At 45.2% G+C, this 24,378-nt stretch overlaps 1 protein-coding gene across 1 annotated transcript; it reads left to right on the top strand.

Annotated features, from left to right (window-relative positions):
* The first annotated feature begins 22,994 nt into the window (after nt 1-22,994).
* LOC125506227 lies at nt 22,995-23,747 on the top strand. Its single transcript, XM_048671087.1, has 3 exons — nt 22,995-23,120; nt 23,329-23,428; nt 23,536-23,747. Exons 1-3 carry the CDS (start codon nt 23,021-23,023, stop codon nt 23,657-23,659), a joined length of 324 nt encoding a protein of 107 aa, XP_048527044.1. The 5' UTR covers nt 22,995-23,020; the 3' UTR covers nt 23,660-23,747.
* Nucleotides 23,748-24,378: the final 631 nt, after the last annotated feature.

Here is a 24,378-nt window from a genome sequence, read left to right as displayed (position 1 = left end):
GGCTCGTCGTGCAAGGTGGATTCTGTGGCGCCGGAGACGAGCTCCAGGGAGGACCTGTCGTCCTTCAAGCTTACTGCTTGGACGGCGGACCCGGAGGAGATCCCCACGCTTCGCTGGCTTGTGGTGCCGGAGCCGGGCTCGGAGATGCCGGCGCCATTGCTGCAATACAAGGTGGTCATTCACGTCGACGCGGTGGCTGATTTCAGAGATGCAGGGGAGCCGGTGTTCCTAGGTGATTCCCCAGACAACGGGCAGAGCGGGATCCCTGACTCGCAGGATGGTTTTGGCGGCGGTGATAGCAGCAGTTCCAGGCCGCGCAGCCTCGCATGGCAGTTCAGAGTCCGTGATTCGCGCGGTAGGGGCAATGGCAGCGGTGGTGGCCATGCCACCGGCGGCGGCGGGCAGGGCAGTTCGGTACGGTCTCGTTCAGATTGGCGTCTACCACCGATGGACCCCACCCCCGTCACTCGGAGGGAGCCAGTTGGACGGGTGTGGGATAGGCTGACGACCAGGCAGTCGGATTTTGACCGGCTCAATGACCAGACCAACAGCCGTGCAGTGTTTGGCGGGATGCCCCCAATTAGTTCAAACGGGCTGGGTACGGATCAGGTGGGGGTGGATGCCGCTGGTGGAAGCATCGCGCCCACCAACTCGCTCGTGGTGAGAGAGCCAATGCACGTGGCGGGCCCGGAGAGGATTCTGGAAGCACCTGCGAGTACGGATACCCCGCCAACCACGGTTGTTGCTGCTGGCACGACGGCTGCTGCGTCGTTTGAATTGGGTGGCAACGGATCATGCAAGCCAATCCCGGTGATCCTTGCCGCTGGACCCCAGGCATTGGGCCCGGTGGTGGGGCAGACCTTGGTCGTGGTAGACCCCAAGGAGGTGGACGTGGCTGTCGCGGGTGGACCCCCTGGAGATAGTGACACGGCGCCCCGTCCGGTGGAGGCAGCTGCCACGGGTGGGGCCCCTGGTGAAGCGACTTGCCACCCCGGCTGGAGACATGCATGGATCCGAAGGAAGATGCGCTAGTCGCGGCCTGTGTGCCGGATATTGGTGGGGCCCTTGACGGGAATCATGCAGCGGGACATGACTCACGTTGCTCGACTGCTTTGGAGAAGGCGATCTCTGTTGTTATGGATTTAAACCCTCCCCTGGATGCGAACATGACTGCCCAGGAGACTCAGACTGCACTGATGGTGGCGGAGTTGGGTGATCCGGCAGCCACATCAGCTGACCATGGCATGCATAACACAATGCTAAACTTGGACGCTGGTGGCGACATGCAGCCCGTGCAATCGTCAGAATTGGGAGGAATGAGGCCACATGAGGTGGTAGCCTTTGATAAGCTCAAGTGGTTCTGCTCATGTCTTGTGAAGAAGCTTGCCCCCCCCATTGCTCAAGGAAGTTCAAGCATCTGGACTCAGGACCGAGGCGGAGCCTTTCACACCGTGGCGAACTACACGTGCTACAAAGAGGGCACCCCATAGCAAGCAAGGAAAAGCCTCTCCCGCTGAGAATGTTCTCATGCATGTGTTGGGACTAGCGCCACAAGACCTTGAGGTGGACGAGGCTATAGTGGATGAGCTGCAACACTATTTGACCCCCCCTCTTTGCTCCCAGCATGTTAGGGTGATTGCCACGTTGTTTGGGAAGGAGGTACCATCTGGGATTGAGCTGCGCAATGAGCCTGGGATGTCGGTTGTTGCACACTAGTTGTGCGCTCGGTGTTGGTTGTTTCTTCTTCTATATGGATCTAAACCCTCACATTTTGTGTTGGAATGTTAGGGGCCTAAATAGCCCAGCTAGGAAAAAGGTTGTTAGAGAATTTGTGTCTTCGGTGAAGGTAAACCTAGTGTGTCTTCAAGAGACTAAGCTTGATGTAATCGACCCCTTCATTGTTATGCAATGCATTGGGCCGTCTCTTGACAGTTTTGCTTATCTGCCGGCGCATGAAACACATGGTAGTATCTTATTGGCATGGGACAAAACGGTAATGAAGGTTGACAACATCATGCTTGATAACAACTCCCTTACCGGTCTTGTGCACATTAAGGATGGAGTGAATTGGTGGCTCACAATGGTGTATGGCCCCCAAGGAGACGATCTTAAATCTCAATTCCCGGAGGAGCTTAAGAATAGAAGGGTGGCTTGTCAGGGCCCATGGATGATTCTTGGAGACGTTAACATGATCCTACATGCCTCGGAGAAAAACAACAACAATCTCAATCGTACGATGATGAGAAAATTTAGGGACTTTGTGGACGAGCATGATCTAAAAGAGCTATACATGCATGGTCGACATTTCACCTGGAGTAACGAAAGGGATGCGCCGGTCATGACAAAAATCGATAGAGTCCTGGTGTGGGTTGATTGGGAGCTCCACTTTGCGAATAGCTTGCTGCAAGCAATGTCTACCAATGTCTCGGATCACGCGCCGTTGCACTTGTATACTAGTACACAATTCTGCCCTAAAAAGATATTCTGGTTTTGAGATTTTTTGGACAAAACTTGATGGCTTCATGGAATCGATTCAGGAAGCTTGGGTTTGCGACGATTCCATCACGGGCCCCTTCAAGAGGCTAGACGCGCTCCTCAGGAATACTGTGGCGTTTCTACAAGCTTGGGGACAGCGCAAAGTTGGAAATATCAAACTTCAAATGGATGTGGCTAACTATGTTATCCTTCGATTAGAGAGAGCTCAGGAGTCTAGACTGCTTACCCTCGAGGAGTTGTGGCTTCGGCGCTCTCTTAAGCTTGCTGTTCTGGGACTGGCGTCCTTGGAGAGAACTATAGCTCGGAAGAGATCTAGGATCATATGGTTGAGAGAAGGGGGTGCCAACACTAAACTTTTTTAGATTGTGGCCAATGGGAGAAGAGCTAAAAACTATATCCTTAAAGTTAAAAAAGGAGAGGAGATTGCCACCAATCAGGAGTGCAAGGGCGAGATCTTCACGGAAGCCTATGAGGATTTGTTGGGAGGGGGAGTGCTAGGGAAGAAATACTCGACCTAGATTATCTGGACATGGATGAATGCGGCTTGCATGAGCTCGAGGGCATGTTCACGGAAGAGGAAGTTTGGAACACCATTAGAGAGCTGCCATCGGATCGCGCCCCCGGTCCGGATGGCTTCATTGGTGCTTTCTACCAGAAGGCATGGCCCATCATTAAGCATGACGTGTTGGCAGTAATGATGAAGTTATATGTGGGAGATGGCAGAGGGTTTGGCAAGCTTAATTGAGCGCACATTGTGCTTATCCCTAAAAAGCCGAACGCTGAACTTGTTGGTGACTACCGACCCATAAGTCTAACCCATAGTGCGGCTAAGTTGTTTGCTAAAATGCTCGCGCTCAGGGCAAGGAAGAGGATGAAAGAGGTCATTGCTGTGAACCAATCGGCTTTTATCCAAGGACGAAATCTGCACGACAACTTCTTGCTGGTAAGGCAAGTGGCTAGGAAGATACATGAACGAAGAGAACCTAGGGTGTTTCTCAAGCTTGATATCTCACGTGCTTTTGACTCCCTATCGTGGCCATTTCTCTTTGAGGTTTTGAGAAAGAAAGGATTTGGTGCTAAGTGGATTGGATGGATCTTGATCCTGCTCAGAACTGCTTCAACTAAGGTGGTGGTGAATGGCATTCCTAGGAGAAGTATTGCTCAAGCTTGTGGACTTAGACAAGGAGACACGGTGTCTCCCTTGTTGTTTGTGATTGCCATTGACGTCCTCACGAAGATTTTCAGCAAGGGTGTGGCAGAGGGAGTTTTGAGCTCATTTCGCGGAATCACGACCATGCGAAGGGTGTCTATTTATGTGGATGATGTTGCCCTTTTCGTCAGGCCCTCGAAAGGGGACTTGAGCTTTGTCAGTAGCGCGCTTCATGCCTTCGGAAAAGCCTCGGGGCTATGCGTAAACTACCAAAAGTCATCGGCCATCCTCATCCATGGCAATGAGATTGAGCAAGCATGTGTTGAGGCGATGTTACAGTGCAATATTGGGGAGTTTCCTTGCAAGTATCTCGGACTGCAGTTGGCGATCCGGCAGCTTACGCTTGCGGAGTGGCAACCGATCATGGACAAGGCAAAAAAGCTAGTTCCGGCTTGGCAGAGGGGTCTCATTCAATGCCCAGGTCGTCTCATCCTTGTTAAGTCGGTCTTGTAAGCGAGGCTGGTGCATCACTTCATGGTTATGGATGCCCCGTAGTGGGGTTTTGAGGAATTGGACAAGTGGATGCGAGCTTTTGTAACGCCCTCGATGCGGCTATATCTCCCACGTGTCGAAGCACGACTTAGAGGCATAACCGCATTGAAAGCAATGTCGCAAGTGAGGTAATCTTCGCAAACAACCCATGTAATACAATAAGGGGAAAGATACATAGTTGGCTTACAATCGCCACTTCACACAATTACATGAATAAAGCATTACAACATCCAAATACAATCAAGGTCCGACTACGGAACCAAAATAAAAGAAGAACCCCAAATGCGACAAGGTCCCCGATCGACCCCAACTGGGCTCCACTACTGATCAACTAGAACGAAACAACATAAAGGACAAGATCTTCATCGAGCTCCTCCTGAGCTTGGTTGCGTCATCTGCAAGGACTCATCGGCACCTGCAAGCTGGTTTTGGAAGTATCTGTGAGTCACGGGGACTCAGCAATCTCGCACCCTCGCGATCAAGACTATTTAAGCTTATGGGAAAGGTAAAGGTATGCGGTGGAGCTGCAGCAAGCGACTAGCATATATGGTGGCTAAACATACGCAAAAGAGAGCGAGAAGAGAAGGCAAAGCACGATCGAGAAACTATGATCAAGAAGTGATCCTAAAACAACCTACGTCAAGCATAACTCCAACACCGTGTTCACTTCCCGAACTCCGCCGGGAAGAGACCATCACGGTAACACATGCAGTTGATGTATTTTAATTAAGGTCAACTTTAGGTTTTCTACAACCAGACGTTAACAAATTCCCATCTGCCCATAACCGCGGGCACGGCTTTCGAAAGTTCAAATCCCTACAGGGGGTCCCAACTTAGCCCATGACAAGCTCTCACGGTCAACGAAGGATATTCCTTCTAGTGGGAAGACCCGATCAGACTCGGAATCCCGATTATAAGACATTTCGACAAGGTAAAACTAAACCAGCAACACCGCCCGAATGTGCCGACAAATCCCGATAGGAGCTGCACATATCTCTTTCTCAGGGCACACTCAGATTGTCTTAGGTATGGGTAGGCCAGCCCAGAGTTGTCCCTGGTGGCCACCGGCAGCTGACAGGTTGGACCAACACTCAGAGGAGCACTGGCCCGGGGGGGTTAAAATAATGATGACCCTTGAGTCTGCAGAACCCAAGGGGAAAAAGGCTAGGTGGCGAATGGTAAAACCAATGTTGGGCATTGCTGGAGAAGTTTTACTCAAGGCGAACTGTCAAGGGGTTCCCATTATAACCCAACCGCGTAAGGAACGCAAAATCCGGGAATATAACACCGATATGACAAAAACTAGGGCGGCAAGAGTGGAACAAAACACCAGGCATAAGGCCGAGCCTTCCACCCTTTACCAAGTATATAGATGCATTAATTAAATAAGATATATTGTGATATCCCAACAAGTAAACATGTTCCAACAAGGAACAACATCTCCATGTTCCAACAAGGAACAACATCTCCATGTTCCAACAAGGAACAAACTTCAATCTTCACCTGCAACTAACAACGCTATAAGAGGGGCTGAGCAAAGCGGTAACATAGCCAAACAACGGTTTGCTAGGACAAGGTGGGTTAGAGGCTTGGTTCAACAATATAGGAGGCATGATAAGCAAGTGGTAGGTATCGCTGCATAGGCATAGCAAAAGAGCGAGCAACTAGCAAGCAAAGATAGAAGTGATTTCAAGGGTATGGTCATCTTGCCTGAGATCCCGCAAGGAAGAAGAACGAGTCCATGAAGAAGACAAACGGACGTAGACGAACGGTTCCTCATGAACGCGACGTTACCGGAACCAACCCGAAGAAGCAAACACCGGAAAGAAGCACACAACATAGTAAACAACCAACACATGAACATGGTATGATATGCGGGATGCGGTATGCGATGCATATGCATGATTTGCAAAGGAATGATGGAACCTGGCCTCAACTTGGAAATCCAAGAGTGCCACTGGAAAGGTGAGGTGATTTCGGTTGAAATCGATATAAAGAACACCGGAATCGGATGCACGGTTTGGAAATGGCAAGCAAAACAAATATGGCACTGGTCTACGATAAACAGCAAGTAGCCACCTAAATGCAACAAGATAAATATGCTATAGCACCCAAACATGGCAACAAAATACATGGCAGGGATCCACTCAAGATGCTTGACAAAAGATGAACACTGAGCTACGGCTAATTCATCCATTAACAGGTTCAAACAAGCATGGCAAAAGAGCAATTGATAAACAGATCTCAGACTTAGTGAAATTAACACAAGCCTGGAATTTCAGATCAGGTAGCACACTTTGGAGCAAGAAAACTATAAGCTACAGGAACTTAACATGGCAAGGTAAAGCATGGCATGGAGCTACTCAAAGAGCTTAACAAGAGTCCCTTAGTGACCTTGAGCCAAAAGGGATCAGAACAATACAATTGCAAGCATATGAACATGGCAAAAACATAAACAGATCACAGACTTAGTGAAAAACTGGAGCATGCAAATATGATAGCAAGTAGGCATGTTAACAAGCTCGATGCACTCACTACAGAGCAAGGCATGACAATCTAAGCATACACCCATCAATAATACACATTATATAAGCTAGACATGGCAAGAACAACAACATAGCATGCACGGATCAACTACAACATCCTCGGCAAAATCGCTAACAAGTAGACAATCTGCCCAGATTCACGAAATAGCAAAAGTAGAGCTCGATTGACTCAAGCTAGGGTGCTCCATAAATACAAACAAAGACATGAATGGATAGAGCACCACAAGGTTAACAAATCATCCTTAATGATCATCCTCAAAAGAGGCACGGATCACTAAGAACAACATGAACATATGGCATATTGATAAAAACAGATCAAGGACTTAGTGGAATTGCTAAGTCCCTGAAATCAGCATTAACGAATGCACTACTTTGCAAGCTTGTGCTAGTCACCACACACATCACAAAAATACATGGATAGCACCTCTAGAAAGATGGCAAAGCATATAACAAAACTCATGTAGAGCTCAGGGGCATATCATGCACACAATAATCATGGCAAAAATGACAAATAGCTATTTGGAGCAGCAGATCTGACAATTAACTCAAATAGCATTCTCCCAACAGCATTTCGGGCATCAAGATGAACTCAAATGGAAATGATGCAATGAGATGAAATTATGTGCTCTCTGAGACGAACATTTTGATATGCTACACGCATGAATCGGAGCCACGGATGATGAGTTATGAGCGAAGGAAAATGCATAAAAATTCTGAGATCTGGGGACTTAGCATATCTCGAGGGGAAAGAAAGTCAACCTCTGGTTTTTTTCAGATCTGGGCACGGCGAACGAGGATCGCCGGAGAAGACCTCGCGGTTGCCGGAGACGAAGAGGGAGGTCGCCGGCGAGGTAGTTCCGGGGCGGATCCGGCCGGAGGAGGGCGTTACCGGCGCGGTCGTCGACGTGGGCGGACAGATCTGGTCAGCGCGGCCCCGTCGTCGATTGGTGGCGCGGGCTCGCCGGAGCAACGGCGAAGGCGGCGGGCGGTGGAGGCGGCGCACGGTGGCCGAGGCGGCGGGGCGACGCCGGTGAGAGGGCGCGGTGGCCGGCGCATGGCGGCACTGCGAGGAGACGGGCGGCGGTCGGCGGCACTGGGCGGCGCGCGGGCATCCGGCGCAGTGGCGGCGGAGATCGACGGCGGCGCGGGGCGCCTGAGGCGGCGGGGCAGACGCGCGACGATGGCCGGCGGCGAGGCGCGAAGCGAGGGCGCAGATCCGGGCTCCCATGGGCTCGGGCGGCGACGGCGGATGGGCCCCGCAGGCCAGCTGTGGGCTCCGCGGGCCTCGCATGGTGGAGACGGCGGCGGGGACACTTGGCGTGCCGTGAGTGGAGGGGAGCGACGGCGGGGGCGACGTGGCATCACCGGATTGGCTGGAGTGATGTGGCCGGCGGCGGTGGACATGTCCGGCCGGCGCGGGAGAAGTGTCCGGCGGCGCGGGGAGGAGTTTTAGGGTTTCGGGGAAAAGATCCGAAAACGAAAATGAATGGGTCTATTTATAGAGGTAGAGGGAGCTAGGAAGCTCCAAATGAGGTGCGGTTTTCGGCCATGCGATCATGATCAAACGCTCTAGATGATAGAAGAGATTTAGGTGGGTTTTGGGCCACTTTGGAGGGGTGTTGGGCTGCAACACACACGAGGCCTTTTCGGTCCCTCGGTTAACCGTTGGAGTATCAAACGAAGTCCAAATGGTACGAAACTTGACAGGCGGTCTACCGGTAGTAACCCAAGGCCGCTTGGCAAGTCTCGGTCCAATCCGGAAATGTTTAGCCCCCACACATGAAAAGAAGGTAGAAATGACCACCGGAGGAGATAGGAGCGCCGGAATGCAAAACGGACAACGGGTAAAATGCTCGGATGCATGAGACGAACATGTATGCAAATGAAATGCACATGATGACATGATATGAAATGCATGACACGCAAGCAATGGCAAAGCAACAACAACGAATAACTGGAGGACACCTGGCACATCGGTCACGGGGCGTTACAGCTTTCTTCTGGACGATGGAGGAGAAAGTGAATTGTGGGAAGTGTCTTGTTGCTTGGGACGCTATTTGCAGGCCAGTTTGTTTCGGCAGGCTGGGCATCAAAAACTTGCAGTTACAAGCGTTGGCACTTCGAGTTAGATGGGAATGGCTACGGAGAACCGATCTGAGCAGGCCATGGCAGGATATACGCTTGATAGTTGACTTGGAAGCTAGACAAGTTTTTGATAGTTTAGTCTGCATCACGGTGGGAGACGGAGCCAAAACTCTCTTCTGGCGAGACTGTTGGCTGCATGGAGCGTCCATTCTGGATATTGCACCCCTGGTTCATGGCATGGTGGACTCAAGAAGAAGAAATTGTCGAACGGTTCAGCAAGCTCTGGATAATAACAGCTGGATCCAGGACTTGGAGGGAGAGCTCAACTTTACTGGCCACATCCAATTTCTAAACCTTTGCCAGGCTATCGCCACTTTCCCACGGGATCCTCACACCCCAGACAAATTCACATGGCCAGCGGATGCTTCGGCTCGATCGGTTTACAATAGGCTATGCCAGGGCCTGGAGAGGGTGCCTTACGCTGTTTGCATATGGAGGAGTGGGGCGCCGCTAAAATGTAAAATCCATGTCTGGCTAGCTACCCAGCATCGGATTTGGACGTTGGACCGGCGAGCTCGACATGGGCTGCAAGATCACCCATCAACATGCTACACATGTTTGCAAGAGGAAGACAATGCTGAGCATATACACATCCAATGCCCCTACACGAGACAGGTGTGCCACCAATGCTTCACTAGATTGAATTTGGTGGTGCCTCGGCCGCATGGGCAGGATAATCTGCTGGAGTGGTGGTTGCTAGCTAGAAGCAACTTCACTAGGGCTAGCAAGAAAGCTTTTGACACGCTGGTGGTTGCCGTGGCATGGTCGCTTTGGAAGCAAAGAAACGCGAGGGTGTTCAATCGGAGAAATCAACAAAAAACGGACGATGAACTACACCAACACAGCATGGACGAGATCAAAGAATGGAAGGAGGCCAGATTAGGTGCTGGATGTTTAGATAGTTTTCTAAGAGAATAGGCTTTGCTTCTTAGGTGTGGGTGTAGGTGGTTTTTTCTTCTTTTGTGTGATGTTCGCATCACTCGCAACTTCTTGTAAATATTTCTGCCTTCTATAAAAATATGGTATGCCTTTGGCGTACTCTCGAAAAAAAACAATGTGTAGTGTGGATAGTAAATTCGGTCTTCCCCTGTTTTGTGGGTGTGTTGTAACGAGTTTGCCCTATTTCTTGATAATTAACCACGTTATTATATTATTAGTTAATGGATAGAGTCCTAACGGGTCCGATTTCAAAAAGGATAAGGTAGCAACACCAATTTAATGTTTTGTGCGTACATCTATTACAGACGGTTTCTCAGACAACATCATGGGCGATGAACTTAAACAACCCACACGGTTTCTAGAAAGCAGGCATGTTGGAACAACCACACACGACTTCTGCCAGACAACTGTTTGCGTTAGGCCACCTTGCACAAAAGTTTTCATATAAAAAATTATGTGTGATATACATGCGAACGGAAACGTTTTCTGGGATTCACTATGTGTGATGTACATACGAACGGAAACGATTGGGCATGTATAATTGTCTTCGATGCCTCGCCCGATCGCACAAGAGCTCATTTTGCCCCGCGTGTGTGACCGGTGGACCTATCGCGACGGTTTTTGGGTCGTGTGCGAAGGACCCCCCTGTTGGGGAACGTAGTAATTTCAAATATTTTCCTACGCACACGCAAGATCATGGTGATGCATAGCAACGAGAGGGGAGAGTGTTGTCTACGTACCCTCGTAGACCGAAAGCGGAAGCGTTAGCACAACGAGGTTGATGTAGTCGTACGTCTTCACGATCCGACCGATCCAAGTACCGAACGCATGGCACCTCCGAGTTCAGCACACATTCAGCTCGATGACGTCCCGCGAACTCCAATCCAGTAGAGCTTCACGAGAGAGTTCCGTCAGCACGACGGCGTGGTGACGATGATGATGTTCTACCGTTGCAGGGCTTCGCCTAAGCACCGCTACGATATGATCGAGGTGGATTATGGTGGAAGGGGGCACCGCACACGGCTAAGAGATCAAGAGATCAATTGTTGTGTCTATGGGGTACCCCCTGGCCACGTATATAAAGGAGTGGAGGAGGAGGGGGTCGGCCAAGAGGAGGAGGCGCACCCAAGGGGGGCAATCCTACTCCAAGTAGGTTTTGCCCCCCTTTCCTATTCCAACTAGGAGGAGGTGGAGAGAAGGAAGGAGAAGGGGGGCCGCGCCCCCTTCCCATTCCCAATTCGGATTGGGGCAAGGGGGGCTGCGTGCCACCTCCTGTTGCCTCTCCTCCTCCACTACTTTGGGCCCATGAGGCCCAATAACCTCCGGGGGGTTCTGGTAACCCCCCGGTACTCCGGTATATATCCGATAACCCCCAGAACCATTCCGGTGTCCGAATATAGTAGTCCAATATATCAATCTTCATGTCTCGACCATTTCAAGACACCTCGTCATGTCCGTTATCACATCTGGGACTCCGAACAACCTTCGGTACATCAAAACTCATAAACTCATAATATAACCGGCATTGAAACGTTAAGTGTGCGGACCCTACGGGTTCGAGAACTATGTAGACATGACCGAGACATGTCTCCGGTCAATATACAATAGCGGAACCTGGATGCTCATATTGGCTCCCACATATTCTACGAAGATCTTTATCGGTCAGACCGCATAACAACATACGGTGTTCCCTTTGTCATCGGTATGTTACTTGCCCGAGATTCGATCGTCGGTATCTCAATACCTAGTTCAATCTCGTTACCGGCAAGTCTCTTTACTCGTTCTGTAATACATCATTCCGCAACTAAATCATTGAGTTGCAATGCTTGCAAGGCTTAAGTGATGTGCATTACCGAGAGGGCCCAGAGATACCTCTCCGACAATCAGAGTGAAAAATCCTAATCTCGAAATACGCCAACCCAACAAGTCCTTTGGAGACACCTGTAGAGCACCTTTATAATCACCCAGTTACGTTGTGACGTTTGGTAGCACACAAAGTGTTCCTCTGGTAAATGGGAGTTGCATAATCTCATAGTCATAGGAACATGTATAAGTCATGAAGAAAGCAATAGCAGAATACTAAACGATCGTGTGCTAAGCTAATGGAATGGGTCAAGTCAATCACATCATTCTCTAATGATGTGACCCCGTTAATCAAATGACAACTCATGTCTATGGCTAGGAAACTTAACCATCTTTGATTCAACGAGCTAGTCAAGTAGAGGCATACTAGTGACATTCTGTTTGTCTATGTATTCACACATGTATTATGTTTCCGGTTAATACAATTCTAGCATGAATAATAAACATTTATCATGATATAAGGAAATAAATAATAACTTTATTATTGCCTCTAGGGCATATTTCCTTCAGTTTCCCACTTGCACTAGAGTCAATAATCTAGTTCACATCGCCATGTGATTTAACATCAATAGTTCACGTCACCATGTGATTAACACCCATAGTTCACATCGCCATGTGACCAACACCCAAAGGGTTTACTAGAGTCAACAATCTAGTTCACATCGATATGTGATTAACACCCAAAGAGTACTTAGGTGTGATCATGTTTTGCTTGTGAGAGAAGTTTAGTCAACAGGTCTGCCACATTCAGATCCGTAAGTATTTTGCAAATTTCTATGTCGACAATGCTCTGCATGGAGCTACTCTAACTAATTGGTCCCACTTTCAATATGTATCCAGATTGAGACTTTGAGTCATCTGGATCAATGTCAAAACTTGCATCGACGTAACCCTTTACGACGAACCTTTTGTCACCTCCATAATCGAGAAACATATCATTATTCCACTAAGGATAATTTTGACCAATGTCCAGTGATCTACTCCTAGATCACTATTGTACTCCCTTGCCAAACTCAGGGCAGGGTATACAATAGGTCTGGTACACAGCATGGCATATTTTATAGAACCTATGGCCAAGGCATAGGGAATGACTTTCATTCTCTTTCTATCTTCTGCCGTGGTCGGGCTTTGAGTCTTACTCAACTTCACACCTTGTAACACAGGCAAGAACTCCTTATTTGACTGTTCCATTTTGAACTACTTCAAAATCTTGTCAAGGTATGTACTCATTGAAAAACTTATCAAGCGTCTTGATCTATCTTTATAGATCTTGATGCTCAATATGTAAGCAGCTTCACCGAGGTCTTTCTTTGAAAAATTCCTTTCAAACACTCCTTTATGCTTTGCAGAATAATTCTACATTATCTCCGATCAATAATATGTCATTCATATATACTTATCAGAAATGTTGTAGTGCTCCCACTCACTTTATTGTAAATACAGGCTCCACCATAAGTCTGTATAAAACTATATGCTTTGATCAACTTATCAAAGTGTATATTCCAACTCCGAGATGCTTGCACCAGCCCATAGATGGATCGCTGGAGCTTGCATATTTTGTTAGCACCTTTAGGACTGACAAAACTTTCTTGTTGCATCATATACAACTATTCTTTAATAAATCCATTAAGGAATGTAGTTTTGTTTATCCATTTGCCAGATTTCATAAATTGTGGCAATTGCTAACATGATTCGGACAGACTTAAGCATAGATACGAGTGAGAAACTCTCATCGTAGTCAACACCTTGAACTTGTCGAAAACCTTTTGCGACAATTATAGCTTTGTAGATAGTAACACTACTATCAGCGTCCATCTTCCTCTTGAAGATCCATTTATTCTCAATTGCTTGCCGATCACCGGGCAAGTCAACCAAAGTCCACACTTTGTTCTCATACATGGATCCCATCTCAGATTTCATGGCTTCAAGCCATTTTGTGGAATCTGGGCTCACCATCGCTTCTTCATAGTTCATAGGTTCATCATGATCCAGTAGCATGACTTCCAGAACAGGATTACCGTACCACTCTGGCGCGGATCTTACTCTGGTTGATCTACGAGGTTCAGTAATAACTTGATCTGAAGTTTCATGATCATCATCATTAACTTCCTCACTAATTGGTATAGTTGTCACAAGAACCGGTTTCTCTGATGAGCTACTTTCCAATAAGGGAGCAGGTACGGCTACCTCATCAAGTTCCACTTTCCTCCCACTCACTTCTTTTGAGAGAAACTCCTCTAGAAAGGATCCATTCTTAGCAACGAATGTCTTGCCTTCGGATCTGTGATAGAAGGTGTACCCAACAGTCCCCTTTGGGTATCCTATGAAGACACATTTCTCCGATTTGGGTTCAAGCTTATCGGGTTGAAGCTTTTTCACATAAGCATCGCAGCCCCACACTTTAAGAAACGACAACTTTGGTTTCTTGCCAAACCACATTTCATAAGGCGTCGTCTCAACGGATTTCGATGGTGCCCTATTTAACGTGAATGCGGCCGTCTCTAAAGCATAACCCTAAAACGATAGCGGTAAATCAGTAAGAGACATCATAGATTGCACCATATCTAGTAAAGTACGATTACGACATTCGGACACACCATTACGCTGTGGTGTTCCGGGTGGCGTGAGTTGCGAAACTATTCCGCTTTGTTTCAAATGTAGACCAAACTCGTAACTCAAATATTCTCCTCCACGATCAGATCGTAGAAACTTTATTTTCTTTCAACTTCACTCTGAAATTCTTTGAACTTTTCAAATGTTTCAGACTTATGTTTCATCAAGTAGATATACCCATATCTGCTCAAATCATCGGTGAAGGTCAGAAAATAATGATACGTGCTGCGAGCCTCAATATTCATCGGACCACATACATCAGTATGTATGATTTCCAACAAATCTGTTGCTCGCTCCATTGTTCCGGAGAACGGAGGTTTAGTCATCTTGCCCAAGAGGCATGGTTCGCAAGCATCAAGTGATTCATAATCAAGTGATTCTAAAAGCCCATCAGCATGGAGTTTCATGCGCTTTACACCAATATGACCTAAACGGCAGTGCCATAAATAAGTTGCACTATCATTATCAACTTTGCATCTTTTGGCTTCAATATTATGAATATGTGTATCACTACGATCGAGATCCAATGAACCATTTTCATTGGGTGTGTAACCATATAAGGTTTCATTCATGTAAACAGAACAATAATTATTCTCTAACTTAAATGAATAGCCGTATTGCAATAAACATGATCAAATCATATTCATGCTCAACGCAAACACCAAATAACACTTATTTAGGTTCAACACTAATCCCGAAATTATAGGGAGTGTGCGATGATGATCATATCAATCTTGGAACTGCTTCCAACACACATCGTCACCTCGCCCTTTACTAGTTTCTGTTTATTCTGCAACTCTGTTTCGAGTTACTACTCTTAGCAACTGAACCAGTATCAAATGCCGAGGGGTTGCTATGAACACTAGTAAAGTACACATCAATAACATGTATATCCAATATACCTTTGTTCACTTTGCCATCCTTCTTATCCGCCAAATACTTGGGGCAGTTCCGCTTCCAGTGACCAGTCCCTTTGCAGTAGAAGCACTTAGTTTCAGGCTTAGGACCAGACTTGGGCTTCTTCACTTGAGCAGCAACTTGCTTGCCGTTCTTCTTGAAGTTCCCCTTCTTCCCTTTGCCCTTTTTCTTGAAACTAGTGGTCTTGTCAACCATCAACACTTGATGTTTTTCTTGATTTCTACCTTCGTCGATTTCAGCATCACGAAGAGCTTCGGAATAGTTTCCGTTATCCCTTGCATATTATAGTTCATCACGAAGTTCTGCTAACTTGTTGATGGTGACTAGAGAATTCAGTCAATCACTATTTTATCTGGAAGATTAACTCCCACTTGATTCAAGCGATTGTAGTACCCAGACAATCTGAGCACATGCTCACTGCTTGAGCTATTCTCTTCCATCTTTTAGCAATAGAACTTGTTGGAGACTTCATATCTCTCAACTCGGGTATTTTCTTGAAATATTAACTTCAACTCCTGGAACATCTCATATGGTCCATGAAGTTCAAAACATCTTTGAAGTCCCGATTCTAAGCCGTTAAGCATGGTGCACTAAACTATCAAGTAGTCATCATATTGAGCTAGCCAAACGTTTATGATGTCTGCATCTGCTCCTGCAATAGGCCTGTCACCTAGCGGTGCATCAAGGACATAATTCTTCTGTGCAGCAATGAGGATAATCCTCAGATCCCGGATCCAATCCGCATCATTGCTACTAACATTTTTCAACTTAGTTTTCTCTAGGAACATACCAAAAATAAAACAGAGGAGCTAAACGCGAGCTATTGATCTACAAATAGATATGCTAATACTACCAGGACTAAGTTCATGATAAATTTAAGTTCAATTAATCATATTACTTAAGAACACCCACTTAGATAGACATCCCTCTAATCATCTAAGTGATCACGTGATCCATATCAACTAAACCATAGCCGATCATCACGTGAAATGGAGTAGTTTTCAATGGTGAACATCATTATGATGATCATATCTACTATATGATTCACACTCGACCTTTCGGTCTCAGTGTTCCGAGGCCATATCTGCATATGCTAGGCTCGTCAAGTTTAACCTGAGTATTCTGCGTGTGCAAAAACTAGTTTGCACCCGTTGTATCTGGACGTAGAACTTATCACACCCGATCATCACGTGGTGTCTGGGCACGACAAACTTTGGCAACGGTGCATACTCAGGGAAAACACTTTTATCTTGAAATTTAGTGAGAGATCATCTTATAATGCTACCGTCAATCAAAGCAAGATAGGATGCATAAAAGATAAACATCACATGCAATCAATATAAGTGATATGATATGGCCATCATCATCTTGTGCTTGTGATCTCCATCTCCGAAGCACCGTCATGATCACCATCGTCACCGGCGCGACACCTTGATCTCCATCGTAGCATCGTTGTCGTCTCACCAAACTTATGCTTCCACGACTATCGCTACCGCTTAGTGATAAAGTAAAGCATTACAGGGCGATTGCATTGCATACAATAAGGCGACAACCATATGGCTCCTACCAGTTGCCGATAACTCGGTTACAAAACATGATCATCTCATACAATAAAATTTAGCATCATGTCTTGACCATATCACATCACAACATGCCCTGCAAAAACAAGTTAGACGTCCTCTACTTTGTTGTTGCAAGTTTTACGTGGCTGCTACGGGCTTAGCAAGAACCGTTCTTACCTACGCATCAAAACCACAACGATAGTTTGTCAAGTTGATGCTGTTTTAACCTTCGCAAGGATCGGGCGTAGCCACACTTGGTTCAACTAAAGTTGGAGAAACTGACACCCGCCAGCCACCTGTGTGCAAAGCACGTCGGTAGAACCAGTCTCGCGTAAGCGTACGCGTAATGTCGGTCCGGGTAGCTTCATCCAACAATACCGCCGAACCAAAGTATGACATGCTGGTAAGCAGTATGACTTATATCGCCCACAACTCACTTGTGTTCTACTCATGCATATAACATCAACGCATAAAACCTGGCTCGGATGCCACTGTTGGGGAACGTAGTAATTTTTAAAAAAATCCTACACACACGCAAGATCATAGTGATGCATAGCAACAAGAGGGGAGAGTGTTGTCTACGTACCCTCATAGACCGAAAGCGGAAGCGTTAGCACAACGTGGTTGATGTAGTCGTACGTCTTCACGATCCGACCGATCCAAGTACCGAACGCACGACACCTCCGAGTTCAGCACATGTTCAGCTCGATGACGTCCCGCGAACTCCAATCCAGTAGAGCTTCACGGGAGAGTTCCGTCAGCACGACGGCGTGGTGACGATGATGATATTCTACCATCGCAGGGCTTCGCCTAAGCACCGCTACGATATGATCGAGGTGGATTATGGTGGAAGGGGGCACCGCACACGGCTAAGAGATCAAGAGATCAATTGTTGTGTCTATGGGGTGCCCCTGGCCACGTATATAAAGGAGTGGAGGAGGAGGGGGCCGGCCAGGAGGAGGAGGCGCGCCCAAGGGGGGGCAATCCTACTCCAAGTAGGTTTTGACCCCCTTTCCTATTCCAACTAGGAGAAGGGGGAAGGAGGAGGTGGAGAGAAGGAAGGAGAAGGGGGGCCGCGCCCCCTTCCCTCTCCCAATTCGGATTGGGGCAAGGGGGCTGCGCGCCACCTCCTGCTACCTCTCCTCTTCCACTACTTTGGGCCCATGAGGCCCAGTAACCTCCGAGGGGTTCCGGTAACCCCCCGGTACTCCGGTATATATCCGATAACCCCCGGAACCTTTCCGGTGTCCGAATATAGTCGTCCAATATATCAATCTTCATGTATCGACCATTTCGAGACACCTCGTCATGTCCCTGATCACATCCGGGACTCCGAACAACCTTCGGTACATCAAAACTCATAAACTCATAATATAACCGGCATCGAAACGTTAAGCGTGCGGACCCTACGGGTTCGAGAACTATGTAGACATGACCGAGACATGTCTCCGGTCAATAAGCAATAGCGGAACCTGGATGCTCATATTGGCTCCCACATATTCTACGAAGATCTTTATCGGTCAGACCGCATAACAACATACGTTGTTCCCTTTGTCATCGGTATATTACTTGCCCGAGATTCGATCGTCGGTATCTCAATACCTAGTTCAATCTCATTACTAGCAAGTCTCCTTACTCGTTCTGTAATACATCATTCCGCAACTAACTCATTTAGTTGCAATGCTTGCAAGGCTTAAGTGATGTGCATTACCGAGAGGGCCCAGAGATAACTCTCCGACAATCGGAGTGACAAATCCTAATCTCAAAATACGCCAACCCAACAAGTACCTTTGGAGACACCTGTAGAGCACCTTTATAATCACCCAGTTACGTTGTGACGTTTGGTAGCACACAAAGTGTTCCTCTGGTAAACGGGAGTTGCATAATCTCATAGTCATAGGAACATGTATAAGTCATGAAGAAAGCAATAGCAGAATACTAAACGATCGTGTGCTAAGCTAACGGAATGGGTCAAGTCAATCACATCATTCTCTAATAATGTGACCCCGTTAATCAAATGACAACTCATGTCTATGACTAGGAAACTTAACCATCTTTGATTCAACGAGCTAGTCAAGTAGAGGCATACTAGTGACACTCTGTTTGTCTATGTATTCACACATGTATTATGTTTCTGGTTAATACAATTCTAGCATGAATAATAAACATTTATCATGATATAAGGAAATAAATAATAACTTTATTATTACCTCTAGGGCATATTTCCTTCAGCCCCCCATCGCACACACAGGCAATGCGACGGTTTAAAACGGAAACTCTGTCACGGAAAGGAAGTTAAAACCGTTTCTATAGCACGTCTGTGCATCAGTGTAATAGAAGTACCTCCACTTGGTGTCTCTAGATTTGTTTATCATTATGTAGAAATGCATGAGTATTTAGCTAGTGTTTTATTATATGATAGTGGACAAGGGTTGGACAACCAATACATACTTGTTAGCGAAACAAAAATGAAAATCCACATATATTAAATGGAAATTTCTAGCAAAAAAATAAGATGGGTGTTGTACATGTGGTACAATAAAAATAGTTGTGCTTCAATGACTATTGTTTGTTTCAATGTTCAAATAGCTTGCAATGTCCATATTGACCCTATAGAGTCATTTATGACCTCTTGCCTATTGAGAAGTATGAATGCCTCACATTGATTTGGGTACATCCTAAGATTTCCATTGGAATAAATAAATGGTAGGTCTTAACTTCTTATATTCCTTCATCAATTATCTTTAATAATGACCCATTAAGTAATCAGTTTGTCTAACTCACATCTAGATGTTTTTTAAGAATGTCACATCTAAGCTCCCATGAATATATAATGCAGCAACAAGAAATGAAAAAAAATAGGACAAAAAATAGACCACAAACAGAGTGGACATCGGTTTAGATGTGACATAACCATGTCACATCTAGATGCGTCCTAAACAGACCCTTAAGTAATACGTACCAAAGTCACACTATTATGTGACTATATATCCTACGGTTTCTATAAGATATAGTCATATCTTGCATACTAACAAGTACAATATCAAAACTTCAGTTCACCAAGAAACATGGGTGGCTTGTAATGTGTAGCATCCGACCTCAAACGGTCAAATCTCTGTGCATAAGTGGCATCCCTGGATCGGTAATGCTCACACACAGTACTTAAAGGATTTATAACAGAGTACAATCACACACTTATTACATCGAATATCTCAAAAGAGAACTTATTACAATAACATGGCTTAAGACCATTTAAATAGGATAACAGCGGAAGACTTGGAAGATAAGGCGAGTCCATCAACTCCAACGGCATAGCTGAGTGCATGACAACGACCTAGCACACATTACTCTTCGTTTGAAAAGTCTACAACATAATACGTTGCAGCCCGAAACGGGTCAGCACACATAGAATATGCTGGCAAAATAAAACTGTAGAGCAATGAACGAGGTAAATGCTAACACTACATGCATATATGGCTGGTGGAGGCACTATGGTTAATGTTTTTGCGAAAAGCCAATTTTTCTCTACAACAAAGGAATATATTTTATTTAACTACAAAGTTTGTTGAAAACTTGAGAATGGTAACCCCATATCAATCCCAATTAAATAGTAATTAACAACCAACAAAATTAATTAAGAGTGTTGAGATCACATCAAAAATTCAAGAACCAGATACTCAAGATGTCCATAACCGGGGACACGCCTAACCATCATTAGTTTGTACACTCTGCAGAGATTTGCGTACTTTTCCCCACAAGACTCGATCTCCTCCGTTGTATTTCTCACACTGCATGATGTTTGAGAAACGGATGACCGAGACACAGTCTTTTCGAAGAGGTCACCTTAACCGATAGATAGGCCGGTACACCTACAATCCACTACATCTGCTAGCCCATCATGGAAAGGATTCCCACAACTTACTCAACTATGCCAGAGCCCCTAATGGCTTGTGGCTGCACACGGAAGTTTCCAGCATGAATAACCTTATGATCCCTTTGAGCCTAGGTGGCGAATCATAGGATGATCACACAGATTCACCGGGATCTCCTTGGACAACACTGGATTGCCCTAGGTGCCCACAAACGATCCACCCAGTTGTGTGTTAAAGTAGCCACCTTAAGTTAAACCTTAGTTAACAATAATCTCTCACATCTGTCATGAATTCTTTCAAAATCAAACCACGTCTACGAGCATAGCATAGCAGTATATCATAACGTAGAAGTAACTCCCAGGGTTTGAATAAAAGGGCAATAGGTACTACCTCAACAACTACTTCCCGAAACCCACATGTTAAACAGATCCTACTCATGCAATATTTTGAGGATTGAGACTAATGCATAAAAACTTGAGTAATAAGGGATATGATCAAAGTGTTACTTGCCTTGCTGACGATCTGCAAACCCTAGAGACTCATAGTAGCACGCTTCGCACTCCGGAAATTCTATCGCAAACAAACAATAGCATACATAAGCACTCAAGCATAGATGCAAGGGTAAAACTCAGATGAGAAAGTCCAAACTGAAAGTTCAACTGAAGTGCTTCGATTTGCAAAAAGAATCAATCAAATCGGAGTTACGAAACTCAAACTACGTTCAAAAGAAGTTCAAATTCAAATCTGCTTGAAACTAAATTTTAAATTGTCAAAATCATGTTCAAGTTGGTTAACTGGAAAGAGGGGTTCGAGACGAAGATTTTGGCGTTGGTTTCACTAGATTCGATTAAAAAGTTGCGAGGGTTTGAAGATCAGGGGTTAATTTGTGATAAAAATAATCGCGGATAGGTCCCTGGCCGAAAATAAAACAAAAAGAAAAAGACTAACGAACGAACGTTCGTTATCAGAGACAAACGAACGAATGCGTTCGCTAACAGAAGCGTTCGGGCGAACGTTCGCTAATTAGCGAAACCGAAAAAACCGATCTAACCAATCCGAACGAAAAACCAAAAAAAAAACGGGCGGCGACGGTTTTTACCGGTTCCTCGAAAAAGACAAGCGGCGGGGCGACGAGATCCGGCAGCGGGGTCGGCGGGGAGGCGACGGCACGGGGCTGCGGTGTTGCGCGGGGCTCCAGCGGCGGCGCGGCAAGCGGCGGCGGCTGCGGCTGCTGCTGTGGGCGGCGATGGTGGCAAGAGGGGCCGAGGGCCTTGGCTTATAAAGCCTCGGGGGGGCTTCTTGCGCAAGGGGGCGGCGGCGGCGGAGTCCGGTTCGGACTCCAGTTGGAGTCTGCCGGTGGCACGACGGCGCGACGCTGAGGCAGTTGGCGCGAGCAGGCCGGCCTGCTCGGCTGGGCCTTCGGCCCAGTCGGGCGGGAACTTTTTTTTAAAAAAAAATCGCCGAAAACAAAAATCCTAAAAATGTCAAAAACAATTTCACCGTCTAAATAAAATATTTAGAACAAAGTGAACATTTTTCTCGCCTAAAAATGCATTTTTAAATTCAAATAAAATAGCACTAAAATTCTAAATAAAATATTTATTTGATTTTAACATTTTCCTCCAATATTGCCCTCTTATTTTGGAGAAGTCGTTTTATCTCCACTCATTTATTTTTAATATTAGAAATATTTCGGAGAGAAAAATTATTAAAATCAAAATGATCCTCTTTTCAAATTTGAGAAAAATTCAAATATAAAAATAAATGGAATCCCCAACTCTCTCCGTGGGTCCTTGAGTTGCTTAGGATTTCTAGGATCACAAACAAAATGCAAATAAAATATGATATGCATGATGACCTATGTATAACATCCAAATTGAAAATTGAGATGTTACATAATGTCCATCTTGACCCTATAGAGTTATTGATGACCTCTTGCCTATTGAGAAGTATGAATGTCTCGCATTAATTTGGGTACATCCTAATATTTCCCTTCCAAGAAATAAATGGTAGATCATAACTTCCTATCTTTAGTACTCCCTCCGTTCCTAAATATTTGTCTTTCTAGAGATTTCAACAAATGACTACATACGAAGGAAAATGGGTGAATCTACATTCTAAAATATGTCTATATACATCCGTATGTGGTAGTCCATTTGAAATCTTTAAAAAGACAAATATTTAGGAACGGAGGGAGTACTTATCTTCCATTATTAATTATCTTTAGTAATGATCTAATAAATAGTATCAATTGATAGGTACCAAATCACGCTATTATGTGACTATATATGCTACGGTTTCTATAGGATATAGAGTCGTCTCTTGCATACTCTCAAGGATCCGAACTTTAATTCACAAAGAACCATGGGTGGTCATTTCTGCCTCCTTGTTTCTTTTTGCTTGGTCGCCATTCTTTTCACCCATGCACCACTAGCGGCTACTCGTCAACTTAAATCTAAGTCAGGTGATCCTTCTTTAATTTGTACATATAGATCTTACACAAGAGGTTTAGATATATTCTGAACTACTGTAGGTATGCAAAAATTTAAGACTAATTTTTGTCATCCTTTTCATAAAATAAGTTGTCAAAGAAATATAATTTCATGTTCTTCACATAGTCAACAATTTTTCAATCATAGATAATGATTAATAGTCGTATTTTGTTTTTTCAGATGATTTCACAAAAGAATCTTTAGAGTATATTCCACTTGACTATCATGATATAGCTCCAACTCCCGCCACCCCCGTTACACCAGCACCGCCATGCATAGGGTAAGTTCAATGTTTCTCTAGTGCAATTAAGTTATGTGTACATACAAGCGTATTGTTTACCTTATGCTATTTTGGATTGCTAAATAATTAATTATACGTTTCTACAGTTGTCGTTCCTCTACGGATCAGGAAAAGCCAGCTACTGCACAACATTCACAAGTCAGTGAAGATATGTCGCCATCACATGAAAAGGAGAAAAATAAGGCGACACAAAAACATGTGTCATTTTAATATGAGTTTTACACCTTCATGTAGTATGTAATGACTTCTGAACAACAGATGCATATGTTCTAAATTAATAAGACCCATCTTTCTGTGATATATGTGGTCCACCTTGTTATTTAGAAGCATGAGAGTCAAAGCTTGCATTGTGGAACAAAGGCATGGTTCACATATATGTGAATATATCTTCCTTTTTTATAAATGCCTAATACAATTTACACACACACACACACACACACACACACACACACACACACACACACACACACACACACACACACACACATACCAATATAAATATATATGCATTCGCTTATGGAATATGCTTTGTGCTGCCAAGATCACAAAAATGAAACCAAAATGAGGGGTATCTAAACCATTTTCTTGGAATTATATAAGCAATGGTAATATAGGGTAATTCATAAAGGTGGAATATTAAGGATTTTTATTAAATGGGAAATAAATATTTTCCCAAAGGTGGAATATTAAGGATTTTTATTAAATGGGAAATAAATATTTTCCCAAAGGTAGCGTCTTTGGCTTTGGACTATGTGGAGTGCCTTGGGTGGAAGAAGAGATCCATAGTGTAATCATCCCACACCATTTGACCAATTTTCGAGATAGCCAAGATAACAAAAAAATTAAATCCAGATGGAAAATTACCAAAAAGGAATAAGGTCAAATAAAATCCAGAAATTCCAAAAGGTGAAAACTCGCTGCTTACAAGC

Source organism: Triticum urartu, chromosome 5 (genome assembly GCF_003073215.2).
Source record: "Triticum urartu cultivar G1812 chromosome 5, Tu2.1, whole genome shotgun sequence".
Classification (NCBI taxonomy): domain Eukaryota; kingdom Viridiplantae; phylum Streptophyta; class Magnoliopsida; order Poales; family Poaceae; genus Triticum; species Triticum urartu.
This window is presented reverse-complemented; position numbering and strand designations above follow the sequence as displayed.

Coding starts and splice junctions, on each gene's coding strand:
- LOC125506227 (XM_048671087.1), top strand. CDS start 23,021: ATGGGTGGTCATTTCTGCCTCCTTGTTTCTTTTTGCTTGGTCGCCATT. Junction 23,121..23,328: donor TCAACTTAAATCTAAGTCAG/GTGATCCTTCTT, acceptor TTGTTTTTTCAG/ATGATTTCACAAAAGAATCT. Junction 23,429..23,535: donor CCAGCACCGCCATGCATAGG/GTAAGTTCAATG, acceptor ACGTTTCTACAG/TTGTCGTTCCTCTACGGATC.